Source organism: Carettochelys insculpta, chromosome 31 (assembly GCF_033958435.1).
Source record: "Carettochelys insculpta isolate YL-2023 chromosome 31, ASM3395843v1, whole genome shotgun sequence".
In the NCBI taxonomy this organism is placed as follows: domain Eukaryota; kingdom Metazoa; phylum Chordata; order Testudines; family Carettochelyidae; genus Carettochelys; species Carettochelys insculpta.
Genome location: NC_134167.1, coordinates 3,021,345 through 3,038,630, shown reverse-complemented (window position 1 = coordinate 3,038,630; position 17,286 = coordinate 3,021,345). Strand labels below are relative to the sequence as shown.

General features: G+C 43.3%; 1 protein-coding gene across 1 annotated transcript in view; it reads left to right on the top strand.

Moving 5' to 3' along the window:
- Window positions 1-17,286, top strand: part of ADAM28 (ADAM metallopeptidase domain 28) — a 51,198-nt gene that overhangs the window by 15,636 nt on the left and 18,276 nt on the right. The window contains exons 7-14 of the mRNA XM_074982015.1: window positions 1,495-1,557; window positions 8,360-8,431; window positions 9,143-9,312; window positions 10,372-10,456; window positions 11,860-11,990; window positions 13,671-13,848; window positions 14,685-14,774; window positions 16,015-16,210. Of these exons, the coding sequence (XP_074838116.1) occupies window positions 1,495-1,557; window positions 8,360-8,431; window positions 9,143-9,312; window positions 10,372-10,456; window positions 11,860-11,990; window positions 13,671-13,848; window positions 14,685-14,774; window positions 16,015-16,210 (985 nt within the window). The remainder of the gene's footprint in view (window positions 1-1,494; window positions 1,558-8,359; window positions 8,432-9,142; window positions 9,313-10,371; window positions 10,457-11,859; window positions 11,991-13,670; window positions 13,849-14,684; window positions 14,775-16,014; window positions 16,211-17,286) is intronic.

Here is a 17,286-nt window from a genome sequence, read left to right as displayed (position 1 = left end):
CAGGTAAAATCCTAAAATCAGTCTCTGCAACGTGTGCCTGATCCCCTGGTATACCTCCTTTACATCGGAATCATTCCCTACATATATGAAATGTGCACATCCATTCAAATTACACATGAAGAGGTCCAAATATTGCACCTGCAAATGCACACTTTGCACATGGAAATTGCCCAGTTTACACACACATTTTTGTAGGCATTTTAAAAATTTGGCTCTTACAGGTATACATTTTAAATATGAAATCACAAATATAACATGTGGCTCATGCAGTTGAAACCTATACTTCACTGGAGGCAACCCAATTTATCTTTCATTTATAGTTGCAAAAGTATTGTGCAATGTTAATTAACATAGCAGCCGGCATCTTTACACACAAATAAAGTCAAATTCTTCCTGCAGGTACAGACATGCCAAGGGGTATTCAATAGACTAAGTAGTTCACCCACTAGAGGCTTGAATATCATTGGTCCATAGGAGATGCACCTTGATTGAAGACCAAAGTTTAAATAATTTTAACTTTTAAAAAAGAACTATGGATCAGATTTACACCACCAATGGGTGTTAGGCACATAACTGGCTTAGGCTACATCTACACTACAAACTGGATTTATACTCTGAGATTGACCCATGGTGGCTGATTTAGTAGGTCTAGTTAAGACCCACCAAATCAAGGCAAATTGCTCTCCCATTGACTACGTTAATTTACCCTGTATGAGATAAGTCAGGGAAGTCACTCGGAGAGGTACTTCCTTTGACCCCGGTCTCCCCCACAGTGTAAAGCCTGCCATAAGTCAGCATAAGGTACCTTGACTCTGACTATGTTATTCACATAACTGCAGTCATGTAGCTTAGACTCACATGCTTTAATAAATTCTGCTAGGTTCCTGTCTGCCTCTTTAGGCACCTACATACCTTTGAAAATCTGGCCCTTTGGCTACGTCTACACTTATGAAAAACTTTGAAATGGCCATGCTAATAGCCGAATGGAGTACTAATGAGGTGCTGAAATGAATATTCAGAGCGCCATTAGCATGCACTGGCCATGGCACTTTAAAAGTGCTGCATTTCGCTCTCATGTGGCTCATCTACATGGGGTCCTTTCCGAAAGGACCCTGCAAACAAACATCGAAATCCCCCTATTCCTATGAGCTCATACGAGTAGGGGGATTTCAATGTTTGCAGGGTCCTTTCGAAAAGGACCCCCGTGTTGGTGAGCCACATGTGAGCAAAACTCAGCACTTTCGAAGTGCTGCGGCCTGCGGCATTCTAATGAGGTGCTGACTCATTAGTATTCTTCCATTTGGCCATAAGCATGGCCATTTTTAAGTTTTCCTAAGTGTAGACACAGCCTTTGTGTCACAACTGTAAGAAGGGGATGATGACATTTCACTCTCAGTAACATATAGTTTGCATGATAATGAAATATTCTTCTTCTTGATTCTAAAAGAGGATTGGAACAGGTCCTAATAATGTTTTACAAAATGTTTTTCATAGAAACAGGAATACCTGAAAGCAAGAAAGTATGTTGAAGTCTACATAGTTGTAGACAATGCTGTGGTGAGTATTCTGACAAACGTTTTTCATTTTACCTCTGCAAGCACTATGACTTAGGATTTTTCAAAGCACTCTACACTGGTCTCACTGTGCTCCTATTGAGGGAAATATGAACATAAGCCTTGATTTCTGTGCGGGACAGACCAGTAAGATTGACTGGAAAATGTTGGCAGCACTGACTTTTTGGAGACAAAATATATACGTATAGCCTGGTTCCCTGTTGCCCTGAAACTAGTGTGAGATTTTTACCTATAGGACATTTTAAAATTCCCAGTTCCAGCTATGAGAGGATTCCCCTAGAGCAGGCATTGAGGAAAGAAGACAGCTGTAAGGCTGCCCTCTGAAGATCCCCCATGAGCCCTGGCAGAGGGGCAGAGCTACAGAATGCTAAGCTATGCCGTGAGCAACCTGGCACAAATGCCATTACTTGAGACAGCCCTCATGGGCTCCTGAATTATACCAGGCATATTGGAGCAGACAGGATCAGTAGGGCCCAAAGGTGACTTAGTCACCAGAGTCTTCTCTATCCCCCTGGGTTACAGGTTCTGTGCTGTGCCTTTAATAGGCTCAAGGCATGATACCACTTGAGCTAGCTGGTAGTAGTAATAGTAGGCATCCTTCGATCCCGAGGGATCATGGGTTTGCGCCCCAGTTGGACTGATTCGAGCAGCTTCTTCTGTGGCTGTGCAATCCAATCCAGGAGTGGCAGTCTTTTCCGCACTGTGAGCGGCAGTAGGCAGACGTCACTCTGGTATCACGGGCACGGATCTTCCTGAGCGCTCTCCTGTCTTCTGCTTCCTTCACCAAGGTAGTTTCATACAGAACAAGAGCTTCCTTCACTCTGTTTCCAGGCATGCCTGTCTGAGGCGAGTGAATGCCAGGTGTTCACACTGATGGAGAGCGCGCTGAGGTCACGCTTGCACGTGTTCTTGTAGTGCAATTTAGGTTGCCCTTTCGGCCTCTTTCCAGATGCCAATTTGCCGAAGAGGAGGTCCTTCGGTATTCGGCCATCCGTCATGCATGAGACATGGCCCAGCCAGTGCATACGCCTCTGTTTGAGAAGGGTGAACATGGAGGCGATGCCTGCCCTCTCAGGCACTGCGCTATTGGGGACCTTGTCCTGCCATCAGATACCGAGTGTGCGCCTAAGGTAGCGCACGTGGAACGTGTTGAGCCGCAGCTCTTGTTTTGAGCGCAAAGTCCATGTTTCACTGGCATCCAGCAGTGTGCTCAAAACACAGGCTGTGTAGACCTGCACCTTGGTGTGTACAGTGAGCTTATTGTTAGCCCATACTCTCTTTGTCGGCCTGGAGAACGTTGTGGCGGCTTTTCCAATACGCTTGTTCATCTCGCTATCAAGTGACAAGTTGTCCGAGATCGAGCCCAGGTACACGAACTCATGGACGACTTCCAGTTTGTAGTCTAGCACGTTGATAGATGGCTCGTTACCCACGTTTTGGCCCATCACCTAGGTCTTCTTTAAGCTGACTGTGAGACCAAATTCCATGCATGCATCCGCAAAGCGAGTTATGAGTGACTGCAGTTCCTGCTGAGTGTGAGCAGCAATAGCTGCATCGTCAGCAAAAAGGAGCTCCCTTAGACGCTTCATAAGCAGCCTGGTCTTTGCTCTAAGCCTCGACAGTTTGAAGAGGCTGCCGTCCGTTCTCGTGCGGAGAAAGACGCCCTCTGTAGCAGTTCCGAAGGCATATTTGAGCAAAACTGCAAAGATGACGACGAACAATGTTGCAGCCAGCATACACCCCTGCTTTACTCCGCTGAGAATTTCAAAGGGTTCAGATGTGGTTCCGTTGTATACGACGGTCTCCTTCATGCCTTCATAGAAGGCCCTAATAATGCTGAGCAGAGCTGGGGGACAGACGACCTTAGCCAGAATCGCAAACAGACCTTTTCTGCTGACAAGGTCAAATGCCTTGGTCAGGTCGATGAAGGCAATACACAGAGGTTTGTTCTGCTCCCTACGCTTTTCTTGTAGTTGCCTAACAGAGAAAACCATGTCTATGGTGGACCATTCAGCTCTGAACCCACACTGAGACTCAGGGTAGACTCTCTCCGCAAGAACATCGAGCCTATTCAGAACACGTGCAAATAGCTTCCCCACGCTACTGAGAAGGGAGATGCCGATAGTTGTTACAATTGCTTTGGTCACCCTTAGTAACAGACAGTAACGGTGTTAGCATCCCTCATATCTTGCGGTATGCTGCCTTCTCTCCAGCTTTGGCAAAATATTCCATCCAGCTCTGAAACTAGGGTACTGTTGGCACATTTGAGGATTTCTTACGGAATACAGTCTTTCCCTGGGGCTTTTAGCACGTCACTGAGTTCCTCCAAGGTGGGCTCTGCATCGAATTCAGTCATGGTGGGCAGAGGCTCGATGGCATTCAGGGCTCTCTCTGTAACTACAGTCTCTCTGGCATACAACTGTGAGTAGTGTTCCACCTGCTTGGTTCTGTCCTTCAAGACCTCGCCTGTGGCTGACTTAAGTGGGGCAGTCTTTCTCTGTGATGGACCAATGGCGGGCTTCATCCCATTGTACATTCCTCGCATGTTACCAGTGTCCGCGGCCTGCTATATCTTGGAGCAGAGTTGGAGCCAGTAATCGTTGGCACACCGCCGAGCAACCTGCTGCACTTGACTCCGAGCAGACCGGAGCGCCTGCAGGTTCACCTCACTGGGAGAGGACCTGTTTGCAGCCAGTGCCTGTCATCTTCTCAATCAGGGGCATCAGCACTTCAGTGTGGGCTTCAAACCAATCAGCAGACTGGACTGTCTTCTTCCCAAAGGTAGATATCGCAGTATTATGGATAGCGTCCCGTAGTTGTTCCCATCTCTTGCTGATATCAGTGTCGTCCGGGCGGGGCAACTCCTCTTCAAGTGCTTGGACAAATTCGCATACTTTTGAAGGGTCACGAGTCTTGCCAGTGTCAATGCGCCGCCTCCCTTCCTTTTTGGAGCGAAAGAATCTTCGCGGCTGGATGTGCACCTTACTACACACGAGCAAATGGTCAGTGTCACAGTCTGCGCTGTAGTAGCTGTGTGTCACCCTGACGTTACCTCAACGGCTGCATTTGGTGAGGTCAAGCTGGTGCCAATGTTTCGATCTTGGGTGTCGCCACAAAACTTTGTGCTGGGGTTTGACGTTGAAGAAGGTATTGGTTACGCAGAGGTCATGTTGGGAGCAGAGTTCAAGGAGGCGCTGTCCTTTTTCAGTCATCTTCCCTGTTCCAAACTGTCCCAGACAGGATGGCCAGCTGTGGTGGTCGCTGCCAACTCTGGCGTTGAAGTCGCCAAGGATGAATAGCGGCTCATGGGAAGGTACCTCACTGATGGCAATGCTAAGCTCATCATAGCACTTGTCCTTAACTTCCTGGGCAGAAGTTAAAGTAGGCGCATAGACGCTGAAGATGTTGACCATGACCACTGGTGTTTGAAGCTGGATTTTCAGCACTCTCTCAGTTCCCACATTTGGTGGTATGACTGAACCAACAAGGCCGTTCCTGATTGCGAAGCCAACACCGGCACGATACCACTTGGCCTAGCTGGTCGTAGTAATAGGTTGTCATCCTCCATGTGGACCAGCCACATGACACCCTTTGACCTGATCCTACAAGTTGCTCCACACAAATAAATCCCTGTGCCCGTGAGGAACCCCAGTGTACTTCAGCAGGACTCTTTGGAAGCACAGGGCCACAGATGCAGAGTAGCTGTGCTACTGCCATCTCTTCCCACTGCCTTTAACAAGTGTTTGCAGAAGCATTTCAAAGATTTGAGGACACCACCTGAGCAGAGGGAATATGGGGAGGCACAGAGCTATTTATGACCACCTGAAGGTATTTATGGGTATGCCCACTTACTGAGAAGGTGGAGAAACAGGGCAGTTGTCCTGGGGCCCAACAATACAGAATGGCCCAGAGTTTCTGGCCACTGCAACAGCAGTCAAGTATCAGAGGGGTAGCCGTGTTAGTCTGGATCTGTAGCAGCAATGAAGGGTCCTGTGGCACCTTATAGACTAACAGAAAAGTTTAGAGCATGAGCTTTTGTGAGTTCTCACTTTAGATGCTGGTCCTGGAAATCTCCAGGACCAGCATCTCAAGAAGTGAGTTAACTGACGAAAGCTCATGCTCTAAACTTTTCTGTTAGTCTATAAGGTTCCACAGGACCCTTCGTTGCTGCAACAGCAGTGGCAGCCAGAGCCCTGGGTCATTTAAGTTGCTGCCAGAGCACTGAGGACTGTCTGAGGGAGCTCAGTGCCCTCAGAATAGCACTGAGGTCTGCCTAGCCCCAGTCGTGCCCCTTCTGTCCAAAGCCCTGCCTCTTACAGGGCCATGGATCAGGCTTCTCCGCTCCCCCACATCTTGCCTAGGGGCATGGCGAGGCTGTCAGCCCTGCTTTTATGGGCCAGCAGAGGTTTGCAAATAAAAAAGGCAATTTTGAACATGGAGAATAGCAGCTGAGCAGTTTCACAGCCTGTTTTGTAGGTAAATCATAGTTGTTAAAGAGTTCTGATCCAGGAAACACATACATATGCACTGAACTTCAAGCAGAATAGTCTGCAACAAATGAGCTTAAAGATAAGCCACCCGTGTTTGTAGGATCAGGCCCACAGCTGATCCTATTTCTTACAGGCACATCAGTGCTCATCTCCAATAAAATGCACTGGACCCAGCACTTAGAGCCACTGCAGAAAGGACAATCATCATTCCATTATCTAAAATGGTAAAGGGCAGGAAAGATGAATCATCTTGGTTCAAAAATAATGGAGAAACTGAACCCATTTTATTTCCAATAACTTTTTTCCTTTTTTTCCCCCCCATCAGCATATTTTCTAAGAACATTGCTATATTTGGTGTTGTGAAAGAAGGGCACTTCCACTGAATGTCCCAGTTTTCAGGGGAAGTTTACCCAGCCTTAAATATTTGCCAAAGGCAGAAAATTGAAATCAGCCCAGGTGCTACCTCCTTTAAAGTAATTTTCATAAAACCAGCTGTTAGAATTGTTTTTCAAGATTCTAAGGGCCTTGTCCTTGTTTGTACTGAGGTGGAAAAGGGCCTTAGTCAGTGGAAATATAATTTACACATATTAGAAGACTCCTTTTTCTGCCACATCAGTGTAAAGGGGCTTTAACGTAAACCAGACCATAAAAAGACAGGAAGAATGTCAGATCTGCATGAGCTTTGGCTATTTTGTCACCCTTCTACAGATCCTCTAATGCTCCACAACTCTGATTCTTTCTCCCTTGCACTTGTGTAAATCAGTACTAAACCAACTGAAATCAGTGGATTTGCACTGGTAAAAAATTAATTTCACTTGTAATTGGAATAAGGCCTTGTGTGAGTACCTTCTGTTTTAGCACACAAAGCACTACCAGATGTAAAGCCCAGTCAAAAAATAACAAATTGTGAAAAGTCTTTTTACTCACTTTGGATCGGTCCCTTCATACGTATTAGGAGAAGTTATCCCAAATTATTTCATATTAATAAATACTTACATTAATGTTACACCTGACAACAAGTATTTGTAGGCCCCTTAGGGGAAGCCCACCAGACCTCTCGACTTGAAAGCCTGAGCTGCAATCCAAGCCACAAAGTCCACCCTGCCTCAGCCTGTATTAGCACTAGTCTCAGCTGCAGCGCAAACACAACATTACATATTTACAGGCTAAATATCCTAGTCACTAGGCACTGCAACTTAAGAATAGGCCAGATCCATCATGTGCATAATTCAGCATGGATTTCAGTGACATTATGTTAATTTACATCAGCTGAAGATCTGTCTTAACATCTAGAATGGCCCATTATTTGAGAAAGAAAAAGAACGGGGGACAAGATTTGAGGCCTTGTCCCAGACTTGTTGATTCTCAACCTACCATATTATGTTTGCGGTACAGTAGATGTAGCAGGCTTCAGTACTTATAATGCTGTATGTAGTTGTGTGTAGAAAAGAGAAATTGGGAGGGGGGGATATGACTAGTGTGAAAAAGTATAGAGAAGTGTTCCTTATTTCACATGATGCTAACAGTAGGGGTCATCTGATTAAATTAATAAACAGTATGTTTAAAAAAGAAGAGGAAGTACTTTGTCCACACCATGCATAGTTATCTTGTGGAACTCACCGCCACAGGATGTTATGATGGCCAAAATAATAATTGGGTTTAACAAATAACTGGATAAATTCATGAAGGAAGATCTATCAAGGGCTTTTAGCCAAAATGGTCAGAGATACAACCCCAGGCTCAGAGTGACCGTACACCTGACTGCCAGAAGCCGGGACTGGAAGATAGTGGTGGATCACTTCATAATCACCCTGTTTGTACTCTCCCGCTGAAACTCTGCTACATGGAGACAGGATAGGCAATAAGATGCAGTATGATCTGACCTAATATAAACAGCTCTTCTGTTCTTAACCCCACCATCTGCTCTGAAATAGCTATTCAACGCTCAACAACAAATAGGCATAACTCACTGCTTGGTAGAGAGACAATACAAGCCCTACACACCACTGAAGTCTCACATGCATAAAGCAGAGAAGAAGGGGAACAAACATCAAGAGGCCTTGTGTTCTTCTTTACAGGGCTTAATATCAGACAATGGGAGGGATTTGAAATACACAGTTGACATGAAAGTGAAATTAATATATTGAGATCAGTTGTTATGCCAATATCTTCATTTCACTTTAAGACCACTAACTTGTGGTACAATTTCACTTGAAGTATCTCAGATCTATTTTCCTCCTGTTACTGTTTCCACCCCCTATCCTGTTACCAAGGCTTTCACATTTATTTTTGCAGTATAGGAAGTACAACCACAACACGACGAGTATAAGAACAAGGATATTTGAAATAATCAATTACATCAACATGGTAAGCTATGCTATTATTATATAAAGTGCTATACAGTTGATTATGTTTTGCAGGCTTGGAAATTTTCTGCAATTACACTGATAAAAGAATAAAGAAAATTGGATATGTTGGCATTTATGAAAGAGTGAATAATTTTAAGCATGTGACAGCCCCATTGAATTCTGCCTGCCTGATATTCATTTACATTAATGCCTCATTATACTGCTCTTATAGCATAAAGGGGCCTTACTTGCAGAGCCACTAGAGATCTAGGACAGAGTATATGCCACACATCCGTAATATCCCATGCCCTATATTCAGACGTACAGAAAGACAGCTAAACAAAGTGTATTTTGGAGCAGAATTATGGCTTCAGCATGTTAGCAATTGTTGCAAAAAATTAGAGTTCACTGAAAAGCGATGAAAATTTTCCATTTTTCCCTCTTTGAAGGTTGTAATTTCAGAAAAATGCTGTTGTAGTTTCAATAGGTGATATATTTTGACCATTTCTTCAGCTGTGCAAAGACAGGGTAGTCAGAGTAAGAAAAATTGTATGTCTGATTTTTTAAGTCTGAAAAACGTCATTGGAATTTCAAATTTCAGAAAAGTTCATGTAGTTTTAGAAATCGCCCAATGTTACGTGATTGAAAACAAACTCATTGAAACAAGTTCCTTCTGTCTGAAAAAAATTAGTGACTTACTTCCTTTGGCCACGGTGTCTCCTTACTGCAGGTTTATAAAGCCATAAACATTCACGTGGCTTTGATTGGTCTAGAAATCTGGTCAGCTGGGGATCTGTTCATTGTGACTTCTTCAGCAGGCACCACCTTAGACAGATTCGCAGAATGGCGTCATTCAGATCTACTGAAGCGGAAGAAGAATGACAATGCCCAGTTACTTACGTACGTATCATGTCCTTTTCCATTTGCATTTCCAAATATGCCAGAAAAATATTTATCGAGAAACTTGTTTAGAAAGATAATCAGAGATACAGTCTACAAGGGTCCCAGTGGTGTCATTTCAAAAACTGGATAGTAACAGGGTGAAACTCTGGCCCCAATTAACTCAACTGGATTTTTGCCACTGACTTCAATGGGGTAGCACAGCCCCTCTAGGTTTTTTAGGGCAAAACAGACTGTTATATTCATCTAGTCTGACCTCTGACAAGACAAGAATACGATACAATGTAACATTCAGAATGTTGTTTATAATGAATGCAAATAAATGAGTAGAAATGGACTTAAATGCCTTGTACTTTCTTGGGTGGGGTGGAGGGGATGGGGAGAGGAGTTTAATATCTGAATCAGTAGGTGGAGATCAATTTTGAAGCTGGCTATCTGGTCTTGAAATACAGAGGTCAGAGCTAAGTTCTGATCTGGATCCAAACTTTGGACGGGTGCCCAACTCAATAGTCTGGAACAAGCACACCTCATTTACATTTAAGCATGTGCTAAAGTCCCATTGATTTCAGTAGAACTTAAGTACATACTTGGTGTTAAAAATGTACTTGCGTGGTTTGCTGAATCGGGATTAAGTTAATCATATACTTTACAGTTTTGATTAACCCTCTCCTGCAACATTGGATTTAATTACTTGTGCTTAAAAGCTTTACTGAACTGGTCCAATTATAAAAAGATATATCTAAGATGCAAACTTGGAATTTGCATCCAAAATTCAGGATTATTCACCTGCAATGTCCCATGTATGACCATGAGGGACATGTTCAAAAGGCTCGAATAAGGGATAAGTGACTAAATCCCATTGACGGTCGATAGGAATAGGGGTCCTAAAAGATACTTGTGCTCTTTGAAGTCTTTCCCATCTTGTACAGGTCTTGACGAAGGGGCCTGTGCCTAAGGTAACCTGCCATTCCATAAATAAAACCTCCACCAGCATCATCAGCTTTGCACCCTTGTGACAGATCATTAGGCCTCATTCTGCATGTCTTTGCTTCCTTACAGAGGGATTGACTTTGATGGGCCAACAGTAGGACTGGCCTTTGTGGGAACCATGTGCAGCGCTACTCATTCCTCAGGCATTGTTCAGGTCTGGTTGGTTTTTCTAACAGTTGGGTTACATTTAAGCAGCAGGTAACAGCCACTGGAATATGGGGTAAATTTCATTGTGCATCAGGCTGAAGAAGAGTGTACAGAGTTGTTCATTTATAAAGTAATAAAAGGGACTTCATGGGAGAGCAGAACTTAAAAGTAAGGGGTAAAAATGGAATCGCCTTCACCAGGAAGCCCAAATCACATTTAGCGTCTTAAATTACAGTTGCATAAACTTGTATGAGAAAAAAAAAATCCCTAGTATGAGCATAAACCAGAAGATTAGATTCAAAACCTCTGTCTCAACACAGGGGAGGTCCGTGTTTGGACCCAAACTTCACAGACTGAGCCAAATCTCTAAAACCTGTCACCCTCTGATTTTTAAAACGGTTGTGATTCCAATATGGAACCATCCAGGGTTCTGGAAGCCCTTGGAATATGTTTAAAAGCACACCAGTAGAGAGAGGAAAAAAAACCCCATCAATCATCCTTAACTGCGGTTATTTTCTTTACCCTTACCATTTCTCTGCCACGCATTTAATAATGTGTAAACATATTACAAAGTTAGATGTGACAAACAGAGGGGGAAAAAGGCAGAGATTTTCAAAGTTTCAAGGATTTTAGTGCCCATTTCCCATCACAATTCAATAAAAATGGCTCCCTGTCTAAGAGGTTATACCAGTGTATCAAGGTTATTTGGGGTGTGTGATCCCCCTATAGGTATTCCAGTGTAAACTCTACTCTGAATACAGTCACATTGGTATAAAGGTGCCTTATTTTGCCAGAATTTGCTTCAGTTCCTGATCTGAACTAAGCTATTCTGGTATAAGCACTTCTATATTAGTTTAACTGCGTCTGCATTGAAGGTAGGTGAAGAGTTTTATGGCTTTAACTGTACTAGCATAGATGGTAGTATAGAAGAGTCAGACTACATCTACACTAGCTCCAGAAGATCGACTGCAGAACTCCTCATGAGGATTAAGGAAGGCCAACGGGAGAAGTACTCTTGTCAACCTTCCACAGAGAAGCCAGCTGTGGAAGTCAACAGCTTCAAAGTCAATTTTTGGTGTGCAATTAGCGTACCAAAAATTGCGTAGCAGCCGTTAACCTTCCAGGAAAGTGTAGTCATAGCTTAGTCTTTTGAAAATCCAAGTCTAGAGAAAGAGGGAGAAAGAATGTTGAGCTAAATCATTTTGTTTCTTGCTAATTAAAATGCAATTAACCATTTTAAAAAGACCTTTTCCAGGTTTAAACAAAGTAAAATACCCAGTTCTTCTACATTTGGGGATATTGATACTGGGAATCCTATTTCTTAGCCATGTCATTTCTTTTATCCTGTCTTCTGTTCCAAACCTGTCCACAGGCTTGTACAAATAAACAATTCTATTTTTCTCATCACAGGACCATCATATCAATCCTATTTCAATTGGAGCTACCATGGCACATGAGATGGGGCATAACTTTGGCATGAATCATGACACTAGCTTCTGCAAATGCAGTTCTGAATCTTGTATCATGGCAGCCCAACTGAGGTAAACATTTGCATCTGCAAAAAGGGAACAAAGGCTATGATTGCTTTGCATTACAGCTACTGTCCAGCATGAGCCTGCTCCACCACTGTAGTCAATGGAGTCTTTCCATTTGCTTCATTTTGGATAAGGCTCATAGCATACTGGTGACGCAGGCCTGTGCACTATTCCAGAAACACTTGCATTAACAATAACGTGTTACAGTTAGCTGAGAAAGCATGGACCCTGTGTGTTGTGGTAAGGCAGACCTTTGCGTATCTGGTTTCAGATCCTGAAAATCCTTCTTGTAACTTTCTTGCATAGAGCGACACCTACCTTAGTTACCAAGGTCGCCAGTAAGCAGCCAATTGAAAGCATCCCAGAGGTTTCCAGTACAATGTTATTTAACCTTTGGGTACCAGACATTCAGTAAGTCACAGTTCCCACAGAGGCTTGCTTATTATATATTTCCCTTTATAGGCATGAGAATGGTTCACTTCCTTCTGTTTGTGCTCAGCTGCAGAACCGCTCTTTTCTCAGTGTTTGGTTAATGTGGTTTTACTCTGCCAGCGATCCCATTCATACTGCATTCATCCAAGCCCACTGCAGCCAGTATAAAAGCCCATTTAAGTCAATGGGAGCTTTTGAATCAGCTGCCGGCTGATCACAATCTGCATACCCCAAGCATGACTCCTCCAGGAACGTGGCTTTCATTCTGCTAAAGCCTCCCATTCTGTTACACTGTTTCTCTTACAACATTTCATCCTTTATTCTGTTCCCTTTTAGCATCCGTTTTTTTCCACTACATTTTTCACATGATTGACGAGCAGGTGGTTGAGGTTATATCATTTGTTTAACTCCAGCATCTCTGCAACTTTAGACTGTGTGCTGAAACTTCAGCAGGAGGAGAACTTACTCAGGGCAAATTACTCAACAGTGATTTGAGACATTACGACAAGGATGAGCAAACTTTATGTTGGGCCCCTCTTTTAGTCGAGGCAATTATCAGCTTCCTCCTCCATGCCAAAACCTATCTAATGTAATCCAAACCAATGGAGGTTTTAGTTATGTTCATATGAAAAGAAAAACAAACCAGCAACAGAAACAAACTGTTTCAGCACATGCGAACATGTAGAATGTAAAAAGCTTATTTGGTTTATTAATGGGAATACACATACATAAAGACAGTAAGATATTTCAACATTTTAATGAGATGGATAACCCTGAGACGTAGCAGCCAATCATGCTGCACCACCCTTTCAAAATTTCATGTCCCCTCCAAGGGGGCCTGCCCCCCCAGCTTGCTCACCTCTGCTTTGGGATACTGCTGTTTGAGGTGTAGATGTCACTGATTAGTCTTGCTACCATAGGACCATAGTAGCAAAAGTACCTCAGATGAGATGTAACCATGGCAGCGTATGTCTAATCAAGCCAGGAATTTCTGGTCTAAGATGATCTTCCCATGTTGCCATTATCTCCAAAAAGTTCTGTTTTGCTTTTTGTTTTAATTTTTTACCCAAACATATTTTTATATATACCCAGAAATGAAATGTCTTGGGTTTTTGAAGATTATATTGGAGATGGAAAGGAAAGTACTGTATTTGACTAATTGAGACTAGGGTGCTCATTTCACTAATGTACCATATGCATGCCTGTGTATGTGTAATTACTTGTAATGGAAATAATGTTGATTCATCTGTGCAGCTACAACATTCCCAGGGATTTTAGCACGTGCAGTCTCCAGGAATTTCAGAAATACATTTTGAACCGAACGCCCATGTGCATCACCAATATACCTGCACTGCAAGATATAATAGCAGCCCCAGTTTGTGGGAACAACTTTGTAGAGGAAGGAGAAGAATGTGACTGTGGAACTCCTGAGGTACCACTGAACAGTTGTGAAAGAAATACTTAAAGGGATGGAAGTTCTAGAGACACTTCTGGCTTGTTAAACAGTCTATTTTTAAGCCCACCTTAGCCTTTTGCAATAAACCCTTGATTATCCAGTGGTCTTGGGAGACAACTGAAACCTTCCGTTACTTGGAAGAAACAAAAAAACTTGGAGCTGCTGGGAAGGTGCTAATTCTCCATGGACAAGCCCTTTTTTAATCATTTGCCCCAGTGTGACAAGGATCTGAAATGCTACTTGTCCAAGTCAGACCTTCCAATAGTTCAAGGCTTTGTGGGGCTGCTCCACTTTAACCCACAATATCTCCCCCCACTCCCTGGTTGAAGCAATTCCAGGCTGCAATATGGCTGCAGACATTATGACCTGCTCCCTGGCAGCCTCTCCCTGGTGCATGCTATGAGGGTTCCGGCAGTGATTTAAAAAGGTACAAGGCTACAGCCACTACAGCAGCAGCATCTGGGAGCCCTGGGCCTTTTGAACCACCAGGATCTGGGGCAGCTGACCCCTTGCCGCCTTCCAGTGGTGGGCCCAACAGAGGTGGGCTGTTTTGGCTGAGCTGAACTGTAAACTGATTCAGTTTAGACTAAGGAAGAGCTATATAGCTGATCCTCAAGCATGATCCCAATAGGTATGATTTGTCTCAGATGCCTTTGCCACAAGGCTTTTTTAGATACCTGTTGTACTGCCTCTGGCTCTCTTTACATTAAGTACAGGCTATCCTATCAAAAATGTGTGACCGGGGGGATAAAAAACAACCAAATACAGAGCACTGTACCGTACTGGCAATTTTCTCTGCAATTGTTTCCCAGGAATGCACAAATGTCTGCTGTGAAGCTATGACATGCAAGCTGAAGCCTGATGCTAAATGTGGATTTGGAGAGTGCTGTGAGAATTGCCAAGTGAGACCCCTTTGTCTGTTTGTTTTTCCTTCCAGTTCTGGTGGTCTTTTGCACAAGGCATGAGGACACCCTTAAAATGGATCAATGGGTGTTATTTTTCATTGATGTGGCACTGTAACAGTAATTCTACTTGCACTTCCCAAGTACTTTCCATTAGAATATCTTAGAGTGCTCCACTAATACTAATCAATTCAACCTGATGTAAATTAATTCGACCTCTCACCAGTCCTATTTTACTCAGCTTTCTTGGTAGGTAAACTCAAGTGCTGAGCATCAGATTCTCAGCTGGCGTAAATTGACAGAGTTCCACTGACATCAGTTGAACTACTCTAATTCACTACCACTAAAGCTCTGGCCCAGATTGTTTGTATGACTCACATGGAAGAAAAAGGGGATAAGAACCATCTCTGCTGACTCTCATGCTTGTGTCTTAACCCCATGATCATTCATTTCCCTTCTATACTTCCTATAAAATCATGGGGGTCAGTGGTACATTACAAATAAGTAAATAGTCATGGGTTTCTTCTCCAAAGAGAAGCCACAAGACAGCCAAGAGTACCAAGAAAAGGGGTGTAGGGGAGCATAGGAGGTACACAGTGCATCATTGCTAGCAAGTACCATGGCTGTCCCAGTATGAAGTGCTGAGTACCTTCTGCCATAAACCACAGAGTAGCTTTAGTGTGCATTAACATTAATTGTGTTGGGTTTGCCATGCCTCAGATTCTCATAGCATGATGTTGCATATTTTCCCTGCCTTCTTTAAAGCTACTATGGCTGCTTGCACCAGGATCTCATTAGAAGTAACAGCAGTCAGCAAATACCAGATTTGTACCATGGCTAAAATAATTCTCTCCCTGGTTTGGAACAATGACACATTACACTTAAGGATTGCTTATTAGAAGCCTTTTTGGGGCTAGCACCTGTGAGTTTATAGGGTGGCTTCTGATGCCTCTGATCACCAGGCTCTGTGAAAGGGTCATTATACAGTCATTATATATGCAGAACTCCCAATTCTCAGAAATCAGTGGAAGTTCTACTCATTTCAGTAAAGGCAGCATCCAAGTGGCCTGGTTTTCAGAGGTACAAGACATTCAGCATTTCATCTTAATGGGTGGCATGGGTCTTCAGGCCATTAAAGACTTTTAAGTCCTGTTCAGTCCTGGGATAAGTGCACTGCTAGGTCTTTTCTATGATGTAGGGGAACAGCATTCCTAAACCTATTCTTCCATCTCTACTACAGCTTAAAAAAGCAGGGGCTATTTGCCGAGTGAAAAAGCATGACTGTGACCTGCCCGAGCTGTGCACTGGTCAGTCCCACGAGTGCCCGGTAGATCGATTCCGAGTCAATGGCTTCCCATGCCAAGATGGCCAGGGGTACTGTTATATGGGGAAATGTCCCACCCTACAGAGCCAATGTGTAGCTCTTTGGGGACCAGGTGAGTAAATACTGTCAAAGAACCCGATTGTTTAAAGTAAGGGGGAAAGTTTAGGACAGATTTTTGCTGGCTGTATAGCAATCTGTCAAGTACATTTTGAGAAAAGGAGACAGTATGTCAATATAACCATACTATGCATTTATACAGGAATAATCCCAGAGTGGGACTGCATTGAATTTCTAGTCTGCCCCTTTAATCATAAGGATCAATTGGTTTTATTAGCAGTAACCAATTACAGCTTTCCCAGAATTAAAAAAAAAGCATGTAGGAGGCATAGGGGTATGATTAAGGGTTTCTTCTATTGAAGAACATACCTAATCTTTTCCCCAGTCACATTTACTTAGAAAACAAAGCCCACAGCAGCTTTTTGGAAATCTGTTACTACTTCCTTTTTAAAAAATGGCACACCAGAGTGTGGTTAAACGGACATCCCTTTTCAATGTCAGTGCTGCAGCACAGACTTGTTGGCACTGAGGTTCCTTGATCACCTGCAGTATACAAGCCATACAATTTTTCCTGCTCCCGACAGACAGGCTAAATGGTTGATGGTGGCCAGGCTTCAGACTATTAGGCTGTGAAGTGCAGCATGCATTAACATGCTATGGTGTGCTGTACTGTAATGCTCCATATTGACATTTCCAGTGCAAAATAAGCCATCCAGGACTGTAAAGTAGGTATCTTTTAGCTCACCTCGTGTGTCCACCCAAGGAAGATATAGTACAGCACACTACACTAGTGTAAATAGTAGGGCTATGTATCAAAGCACCAAAAGCACCCTTGATGCAGAATAATCAGGAGATAGTGCAGAGTAGCTACTGGACTTTAAATTCACACCCTAGCTTTTGCCACATTAACCTCTCTTCATAGAAAAACCCTCACTCTTGCAGATGCTTTATCACATCTCCCTTCCTCCTACCTGACCCCAAAAAAGGAAGAAAGCTTTAAAAGATTACAGTCCATCTATGATTTTGCTTTTGTTATACAACACAAGCTTTACTAGCTAACATTCTTGGGGAACTAGAGAGAACAGATAAAATGTGCCAGGTATTTGAGCTGGGTTCAGCAACCTACCCCAC